At 27.7% G+C, this 10785-nt stretch overlaps 1 protein-coding gene and 1 long non-coding RNA gene across 2 annotated transcripts; both read right to left on the reverse strand.

Annotated features, from left to right (window-relative positions):
* Nucleotides 1-750: 750 nt before the first annotated feature.
* On the reverse strand, nucleotides 751-1648 carry LOC136082528 (uncharacterized). Its single transcript, XM_065801935.1, has 2 exons — nucleotides 1448-1648; nucleotides 751-1356 (listed from the first exon to the last, which is right to left on the reverse strand). The coding sequence occupies exon 2, from the start codon at nucleotides 1351-1353 to the stop codon at nucleotides 751-753; it is 603 nt and encodes a 200-aa protein (XP_065658007.1). The 5' UTR covers nucleotides 1354-1356; nucleotides 1448-1648.
* Nucleotides 1649-8656: 7008 nt separating this feature from the next.
* On the reverse strand, nucleotides 8657-10690 carry LOC136082262 (uncharacterized). The gene is made up of 3 exons (XR_010639532.1): nucleotides 9342-10690; nucleotides 9138-9213; nucleotides 8657-8920 (listed from the first exon to the last, which is right to left on the reverse strand). It is a non-coding gene; the product is annotated as an uncharacterized LOC136082262 (long non-coding RNA).
* Nucleotides 10691-10785: the final 95 nt, after the last annotated feature.

Below are 10785 nucleotides of genomic sequence, written 5' to 3' on the forward strand. Positions count from 1 at the left end.
ACTTGTTAAATAAATGGCTGTAAGTTTTTTTGAAGCATAAAAACTATTGCTAAAATAAACCCCTACCGTTAAGACGAAACAAATTTTGCAATCCAAACGTGTGCATTATTTTGCAAGTTAATATTCCAAATGCAATGAACGTTTAATAAATTGAATTATTTATTGTTATCGTTTTTTAACAAAAACAAACTGGTTGCTGTTTTACTATTGTATTATTAAAAGTTTAAATTTATATAAAGATTAAAGAGATAGAAGAAAATTCTAGATCAACGCGAGGATCTGCTTTATCAGATAATATATTGAGCTCGTTGTAGACTTCATAAAATGTGCGCATACTTCAGTTTAAAAATATTTTAATTAAATTGCACACAAAGATTATATTGATAAAATCATTATTTCATATTTTTTTTTACTTTATATTTAGTAAATAAAAAGTCTGTAACTTAAATTCTTTTGCTAAATTTAAATAATAATGCAGTAACGCTTTCAGGCCCGGATTAAGGTCTACAGTTCCCATAGGCTGTAAAAAATTTGGTGCCCCCAATAAAAATTTTTTTTACATATTTCTCTACTCGATACTTGAATAAATAATAAAACTTTATTTTAGGTTTATTAGCCACATCAATATGTACATGTATACAATACCTATGTGAAAACAAATAAAAACATAAAATTAAAATTAAACAAAATATATTTTAGATATATAAAAATATAAAATAATCATATTACAAAAAGTAACAAACCATTATTTTACACTTTTCTTTTTCTTGCTTTTTTATGAGGGGCAAATGTGTTAATAGTATCATTAAAATCGAATTTTTCAACCAATTCTGCTTCAATGCTAAATATTGCTAATGCATTCAGTCTTTCCTCCTTCATGGTTGACCTCAAGTAGGATTTTACTCTTTTAAGTACAGAAAAAGCTCTTTCGCCTGAGCAGTTTGAAACTGCTGTACTAAGGTACATACGCATAACTACTTCTAAATTTGGAAACATACACTCTAATTCTTTGGTCTTGATGTACTTATACATAGAGAGAACAGATTTTACATTTTTATCCGTGGAAATTAATTTTGAAAAAAGAATACACTCATCTATAAGTAAGCTTGAGTTTTCAACATCATCAATAAAATATTTTGCCAAAGTTTCACATGTGTTCCTTATAACAACAGAACTCGGTGTTTTATACAATGTGGGTATACACCCATAAATATCTGATATTTTTTCATAAGCTTGTCTTCTTGAACTAAGTTGATATTTAAGAGTATCAATGATCACATAATATACATTTCTAATAAAATCTTTTTTCCCTGTGATTTCTGTGAGAGGTTGAGATCTTGATTCATCAGCCATAGCCTAAAAAAAAAATAGTTTTTAATGTTGTTAATGTTTATGACTTTTTTCAAATTATTTTATGTGTATTTTAAAATTAATAAGTTAAACATACCTTTCTCTTTTTTTTTCTCTTGGAATCTTTGGCATACTCCGAACAATCAGTAATTTCTACAGCCTTATTTTCAAAAACATCAAAATCATCTCTGATCTGTACCAAGTAATTTTCAAGGCCATTATATAGGTCTAATACTGTATGAAGATCAATGTCAGTTGATTGTAATTTTTTATTTGTAGCATTAAAACTAAAATCATATTAAACTTTATATTAATTTATTTATCTATTAAGCTGACCCTAATAAAATAAAATAAATGAAAGCATAATTTATTATTTAAAAATAATTAATTTATAGAGTGAAAAATACCTGTTTAATATTAAATTCCATATGCATATCATTAAACCAGTTTCTAAAGTTTTTAATCTTGCAAGCAACCCATTAGCTTCTACTTTATATACAGCTTTTTCTTTCTAATTATCAACTATACTATGCAAAGCTTCAATTATAAATGCATAAGAATTAAATAAAGCATGGCAAGCATCAAAACGAGCACTCCAGCGAGTTACTGATAAATTTTTTACACTAAGATTTTTCTTCAAATATGTTTTTAAAATGTCCCAACGTGCATTAGAACTAGAAAAAAAATTGTATAGTTCCTGGAGAAGCATAAAAAATGAAGTAGCAGAATTACAACTTTCTGCTGCACACGTTCCGACCAAGTTAAGAGAATGTGCAGAACATGGTACATACTCTGCAAATGAATTAAAACTTTTAATTCTTGACTGCAATCCAGAATACTGATCTGACATATTTCTCGCATTGTCGTAGCTCTGGCCACGACAATTTTCAATTGGTATATTGTGTGAATTAAGAAAATCCATTACAACATTGCTCATTTCTTCAGATTTATGACCACTGTTTGGAATGAATATTAAAAATCTTTCTGCAGGTACACCACTAGGTAAAACATATCTTAATGCAATAACAAGTTGATCGACGTTTGCTATATCAGGTGTAGAATCAACAATTAAAGAATAATATTTGGCTGCTTTTAATTCTTTTAATATAATTTTAATTATATCATTCTTCATCAAAAGTAAAAGTTCTTCATAGATTGTGAATGATAAATAAGACGGAGTTCCTTTCCCTCTATTCCCATATTTTTCTATATGTTGAGCAATAAAAGGGTCAAATTTAGCAAGTGACTCTAACGTTCCCAAACAGTTCCCATTGTTAATTTTGTTAAATTGTTCATTATCACCTCTGAATGATAAACCTTTTGCACCGAGAAATTTAATTACTTCAACAATTCGATGAAGAACAGCTTTCCAGTAATTCATTTCATCAGTCACTTGTGTTGCCAATTGAGTGTCAATTCTATCTACATCACTTTGTAATGTAATAAAATTTAATGTATTATTTTTATGTGCCAAAGAATTTTTGTGCCTGGAAATAAGTCCATTTTTCCAATCATTAAATCCAGCATCTCCCAGTTAAGTACTGCATTCAAATAATTTGCATGGAGCACAAAATAATACAAATTTTGAAATTGAATAAACAAGCCATTTCCGTGAAACATTTTCTCCGTTTTTTCGATTTTTCGTAAAGATTGATTTACTACAATAACATAATCAGAATAAGATCGTTTTGATGAGGTAAAATCTGCATCAATGTTCTGATCATATCCAAATTTTGCAATATAATTACGACATATATTACTATTTGTCCAATCTGCTGGATCTTTAAAATTATTTGTATTATTCTGCGTAAGAGGATTAGGAATGACATTTAGCTCAGATTTTTCTGATTCCTCATTTACATCAACAACTGATTGATCTGAAGAAGACGCAGTACATTGAATAGAAGTAGAAGTAGTAGAACAATTATTAGTAACAGTTATATCATTTGAAGATTCTAGTTTATTATCTTCAACACAACTAGGGGTAATATTATTTATTTGTTTGAAAAAATTATTTAACCTAGGTATTTTATTAAGTAAAATAACTTCTTTTTCTTTTTTAAAAATTACACGCTTTTTCGCTTGGGCTCCACTAATATGTCGTTTCTGATCCATTTTTACATAAATATCGAACACTAAACTATATATAAAACGCACTACTCGCACTAAAGTAAAACCTTTATAATTTAAATTTACAAGTTACAATAGTGTTAACAAAACATACGTACGATCAAACGGAGGAATTTTCGATGCACGTGACGCGTGTATACGAAATACTAATACTATTTAATATTTTATAAAATCATTTAAAATATTTTAAATAAAAAAAAATATTTTAAAAAAATTTAAAAAATGGTCATAAATTGGGTAAAATAGTAAAAATACTATTTTACCCAATTTATGACCATCGGCGGCGAGCTACGACAAATATAAATAAGTAAACGCACTGGCATTGTCTGCGTCTGCGGCTCCACATACGTTATCGGTGTGCGACTGGTTCTACGGAAAAATAACAATCTAAAAATAAAACGAGGTTTAGAAGACCGCACGACAAAACGCATTGATTATTACTATTTCAAATTTCCGATATTATTTAAATAAAAATAACATCAGGATAGTATTGTGCTTATTGTCAATAATTATTTTACAGATGTACAATTTTTCTAGTTTAAAAAAAAAAAAGGATAGTATGTAGTGCCCGTGCCCCTAAATCCTTGGTTGTGTAGGCTGAAGCCTACACTGCTTACGTCTTGATCCGGACCTGAACGCTTTGTATTTTTATTTCAGCATCGACTTCAGTCCAATATCACATTTGCTGATAGGGCGCCTTCGCAACTCTGCTACCATTTGAGGAATCCACATGTAGCGGAGTTGCAAAGGTGGGGACCAGGTTGCGCTACCATCCACCTCAGTTAATTTAAGGAACTGCTTTATCATATTTTGTTTGTAAAAACGCGGATAAAAAAATAAAATGCATTACATGCGTCATATATCAATTAATAGTTCTTAATCGATTTCATAAAAAGTTTTGCAAAAATTTGCCTTTGTGTTGTAGTTTTCTTATCTTATGCATACTGCTAGAGGTTTTTTGATTTAAGCTTTCAGTATTTTTTTTTTTCAAAATCCAGGAAAATGGTCACAAGTATTAGTTTTTATTGCACCACTGTTGATTTTCGAGTAACTATAGTTATCAGTAATTATATTATCTATTTTTATATAAACTATACTTATCAGCGTTGACGCAGTTAGCACTAAACTTAGAAAGAATATTTATAAAGCTTTTAACGTGGTTATTATTGTTTGAATTCATTAAGTGTAAATTAAAATCACCTAGTAACTAAATACATTTTTTTGTAGTTTGAATTAGTATTTATGTTGAGTGGTTTTCAAGTTGCTTGTGATTTGTTTGTTTGGAGGATTTGCTTCCTTAGGAACAAATTCGACGCTATTTTGTTGATACCATTCTAGAGACTCCTTGGAGCAGTGAATTGTAGCCAAATCAGGCCAAACTGTTATGAGCATTTTTATGCTTTTTAATAAATAGCAAAATGCATTTCTTTAAGCATTCTTTTATATATAAATCTGCGTTCAAAGTTTTACGAGTAATTTATGATGTACTTTTTAAACCAGCGGAGCAGATTACTTGCCAAACAAGGAACTTGGGAGCAAATTTTTCGGTTTGAATATACTTAAACTTTTTTGAAAAATATCTACCTTTCGACTGATAAAAATATTGTTGCCATGGCAATTGTAAAAAGTCCTTTTTGCAATAGATTTCATCGTCTTCAATTATGCACAAGTTTTCTCGGTTTAAAAGTTTGTGTAGCTTTTTTGAACGACGAATTGCTTTAATTTCTCCATCAATCGCTTCGGAGTCTTTTTATGAAATGCTTTATATTCTCGAGATCTAAGTATTTTTCCTATCAAAGCTTGGCTGCATTTAAATTTTCTCGTAAGATCTCTCTGCGACTGAAATGAATTTGCCTTGTCAAATTCAGTTCAAGCAAAATCAATCATTCTGCGAATGGTTTTGCTTTATAATTATCTTTAAATTCTCTCTTTTTTCCTCTTCCAGCTTCTTTTTCAATCGATTGAGTCGATTTATATTGCCGCAAAATAAACCCAACTAATCCAACTAATGACCTAACCCAACTAATGATCGAGAAACACTGGTCAATTTTAAAATGTCATCTTATGACAATGAAGGATTTTAAAGAAAATTCTCTAAAACTTTTTTTTGATTTAATATTTGTTTACTCATTTTAATCCGAAAGCAATGATAACCAATACTTATTACCATAACAATCAAACAACAATACATTAGCAAACAACAACACATTAGCATTAGCAAACAACAACAACAGCTTCAAAATTTGTCAAGTAGTTTTTGAGTAATTAATGATTAAGAGTTGCTGAATTTCATTGTGTTTAACCGATAATAAAATACCTAGAAATATTTATTATATTTTGTTTATAATATATATAAACATTTTTATAACATTATATAACATATATATAACATATATATAGCATATATATAGCATGTATATAGCATATATATATATATAACATATATATAACATATATATACATATATAACATATATATAACATATGTATAACATATATATTGAAAAGTAACTGGATTGTAGACATAACGGCTGTCTACCATGCAACTATATTATAAACCTTCTAGCATACTGTAGAGGGTTGTCAATTCCTAACTTTATTATATATTTGGGCAATACTAATTGTACAACAAACAAATAACGTTAGATAAATGCATTTGAATATAAGAGTTAACTAAGTAGAGCAAATTTTGTATTATATTTGTTTTTAATAACTTTTCTAAACCTAAAATGCTTCTGATTTTTTCCATATTTAAAACTTTGCAGCATGCGCTATTTGTCAAAAATAGTTAATGACGCTGATAATCCATGAAAAAGATCAGGACACGCTTTTTTGGCTGTTTTCCATATTCTTTTTTTAGCTCAAAAATTTTTTAAATTTAAAAATATTCTTGTTGGTTTCTGGCTGTTCCAGGGCGAGAAGTCCTTGCTGCAAAAAATTGAATTCACCTATTATAATTTAAACTATTTACTTTAGTCCCCTGATAGACCTACAGATAAATTGTCTTACTAAAAATTATTAAAATTCAACTATTAACATTTACAACAAGAAGCTCAGTTTTTTAACAACTTTTTTAATAATTTCTTACAACTTATGATTGATATGATCTCTGAGGTATGATGACCTTTTAAAATGATGTTTATTTTTGAGATATTATATCTGCGTGGTTCCTTATCCGTTGAATTTTTTACTGTTTTAACTATTTAATATCTTCACAGTCTCAATAAACCTTTTTTTAGGTTTAAATTTGAAAAAAATGTATAGGCCTACAACAATTACCTGTAAAATGTGCAAGCAATAAAAAAATTTCCCTTAGAGAATCTAAATTGATGCAGTAAAGTTTGAAAATCATGTAAGAACATTGTTTTAGATCTGTTGTAAACTTAACTCAGGATACTTTGGCAAAATCTTTGTAAATTTCATTTAGCTCAAACAATTCTCCATTTATATTTAATTTTGGATGCATATAAACAACTTACTTTCAAACAGTAACATAGTTTTTCCAAGGTTTTTTGATTGGTTTATTTTAGTTTGGTTTATTTCATATTCAAAATAATTTGATTAGTTTGGTTTACAGTTTGTTTTTTTCAATTTCAGCCGAATGAACAATATGGTATGGCTTAACGGGTGACTTTACTCACAAATTAATTTTACTACCAATACTGTTCCTCAAGCAAAACTCAAGATATAAAATAGGCATTTTAACAAAATTATTATAACAGTTATATAATAGTCATTAATGTCAATTAATGGTCATTTTTAATGGACAATTAGTCATTAGTCAAGGATAGTTCTTAAAACAATTTATCAACAAGGTAATCAAAGTTACTTTCAGTATTACTCATTTCGTATGTTTTTTTCAAAGCTATTTTTCCAAATTTTTTTTTGTGTAACCATGTTTTTTTGTTTTAGTTTGATCGTTAAAAATGTATAGTTCCACTTAATCTACTAGTTAAAATTAAAAATCCGTGTTACATATTTCTAAAGTTCAACTACAGAACAAGATTAATATGTACATTAACTGTACAAAAAAAAATTGTAAAAATTATTCTTAAAGTGTAAAATCTTTTTAACCCCCGGTATCAAATAAATCGCTCGCCAGAGAACTGAATTAAAATGCCATTAACTTGATGATGTCATCACAAAATTAAAAAAATCAAAAAAACTAAAAAAAATGTTAATTGTTAATTAAATAATATGTTAATTTTCTGTATTTGCAACTGGTAAAAATAATCAAAGTACTTTTATGTTTGCGTAAGTGTATTTTAATTAACGCTTAAATGTATACTTTTATTATTTATTTTTTTTAATGAAATTTTATGGTTGATAATTGTTCCTATTCCACACAAAAATTGCCGCCAAATAAATGCTGCGCAATAATAATGCTTTTTAATGCAATCCAATAAACTTTAATAAAGCTCTTTCATAATATAATGCATCGTTTACGCATCGTAAAGACGTTTTTTGAACTTTGAGGCGTCAAAAATTTGCTCATGCTGTTCAATGCCAGCTAATTCGACTAAAAATATATATTTACTTGAATCCTGCAGCGCATTGACAATGGAATGTCTTCCAAGACAGTGGTTAAATACTCCCAACAACCTTGAAAACATTAATTATTATTAAGAATGGTTTCCTAATAATAATTAATGGCTTCTTTTATATTTTTGCATCTCAATTTAATTGGAACTGTGTAAACAATTTTTTCGCAATAATATGAAGCAAAGGAAGTCGGAAACATAGACTAATGCAAATTAATTTAAATCAGCATATTAAAATGCTTGAATGCTTTTTTCAACAGAACAATCTAAGTAATTGTTTTCCATAGTCAGGTTACTGTTTTGTTAAGGTGACTGTATTCCAAAGCTTATTGTATAGCAAAGGTTACTGTATTACAGTTACTATTGACTCAACTGCAATATCAAAACATTTAAGTCATCTAAACATTTAATCATCAAAAAATTTAGGTAATTAAAAAGTTTAAACATCAGAAATTTAGATCGTCAAACATTTATCATTAATTCATAGATTAAGTATTAAAACATTTTGATCATGAAAGCATTTAACTTCATCAAAGTTTTATAATTAAAAAAAAACAATATAAATTTAAAAGTTTAAACTTAAATAAATTCATTTAAAAACTTCAACATAACTTTTTTATACTAAAAGTTGTCGTTATACTTAACAGCAGTAAAATGTAAACTAATTTTAAAAAAAAAATCACTTTTCAAGTAACTTATCAATAAATGGAGTATTCAATGTGTCAAATGTAAAAAATATATAAATGCTTTATAGATGTGAAGGTTTTCTACGCGTTTTGAGCCATAATATAACGATCTGAATAGTAGGTCTTCTTAAATTTAGCTTAACACGTTAACTGACAAAATCACTAATAACAGCAGGTACCTCAAAATAATGAGTCAAATACAACATGGCAATATCTAAAAAAAAAAATATTAACCCATTATTTTGTACTAGATATCACTAATTTTATTCGTAAAAACATATGTTATATTTCTTTTTTTATTGCTGCAAGTCATATTATTTACTTGAATAGTTTTGTTTTCACAAACAATAAAGAGATTACATATTTTAAAGTAAAACAATTAAAATTAAACTATAATTAAACTTTTTTTAAATTACTTTCAATTATTTTACCTTTACTAATACTCATTTTATCCAACATTAAAATAAACTCAAAAATTCAAATTTTATTACCACAACGAGACAGGTGCTAGACAAAAAAAAAAAAGTTTAACTTTATATTTTTTGTAAGAGTCACATTCCAAGGTCCTAGTTTTGCTAGATTCCTGGAATGTAAATCATAGCCAATTTTTAGAAATTGAAAATTGCTATAACTACCTGTTTCTGATGTTAACTGTTTACAAAAATCTCGACAAAATTACAAATACGGAAATATATTGGCAAAAACGTAAAAAGGACGTGGACTTTTAGGGCGAATGTTGCAAGTATTTATACCGTCTTCTGGAATGAAATTCTACAATGCAACCAGCAAGATATTACAGGATTCCGAACTTGATATTAGCTTGACTGTTACATCTATAAACATCTGAAAACATTTGTTGAGTACAAACAAGAATGCTTTGAGGAGTTCAAGAAAGAAGACGCCGAAAAATCTGGAAAAAAAGAACTCTTTGAGAGAAGACAACTCTAACTTAACGTACAACTTGATCCACTTGATAAACCTCATAATATACAGAAAAAACAGCTGCAGAGCGAATCGGTGAAGTTTCTAATTCATATTTTCCAACCAAACATTGGTCAATTTATCAGAGCTTTAGAAAACTGGCAAGGTGAGAACGAAGTTACTTTGTCACGTTTGGCTACCTGCACAAACACGATGTGATTTTGTCACCTCTGTGTCACGGAACACTTTGCCAATGCCTAAATCTGGGCCTATACAAAATCCTATTACTTTTTGTTGTAAAATAAAGGAAACATTATAAAAAAACTAGATTAATATGGAATAAGATCCTTACCTCGCGATCTTTAATCGCCATTAATACCATAAGTCATTTTAACTTTGTATACATAAAATATATTAAAAAAATTTTTACAAACACAAACTTCGTCCGAAAAAAATAATAAAACTAGATACATAAATACCTAAAACTCCTTAGTACTTTAAAAGTTTAGAAATAATTCACGAAAATTAAATGCTTTTAAAAACCAAAACATATTTAGCATTGGTACTGAAAATAATGCAACGTTTTGATTTTATATTTTATACAACTAAGGACTTTGATACGAGCACAATACTGCAATTACAAATGATGTAATCACAGCATACATTTTGTATAACGTTTTAATGTATTATTTGACTTTTTATATAACATTGTAGTTTGTATATTTAATTATTGTTCTAACTGTCACAAAGTATTATATATAGCTGCTTGAAAAAACATAAAATGAATTTTAATGTGACGAAAGATAATGAATCTTTTATATTAATTGATAACAAACTTCAAATCTTTTGTCGTCAGAAATGTCTTTTCACTGTTTCAAAATCTCCGCGATAAAAAAAAATGAAAGGATAATAAAATACTACCATCGCTATCATTTGTAGAAAAAGATTAAATTGTGCATTTGTATCTTTAGGCATTACCCAAAAAAAACTTTTTTGTCAATAAAAGTGTTGTTAGTCATGCAATATGTTAACAACAATAACAACAATAAAAATAGTATTAACAATATTAATGCAATTATAAAAATAATAACGCAATTATGATAATAATAACGCAATTACTAATAATAATAATGCAATTATTAATAATTATAACGCAGT

Source organism: Hydra vulgaris, chromosome 07 (assembly GCF_038396675.1).
Source record: "Hydra vulgaris chromosome 07, alternate assembly HydraT2T_AEP".
Classification (NCBI taxonomy): Eukaryota; Metazoa; Cnidaria; class Hydrozoa; order Anthoathecata; family Hydridae; genus Hydra; species Hydra vulgaris.

Excerpts from the sequence above, each read along its gene's own strand:
- LOC136082528 (XM_065801935.1), bottom strand. The coding sequence starts at position 1,353 with ATGGCTGATGAATCAAGATCTCAACCTCTCACAGAAATCACAGGGAAA.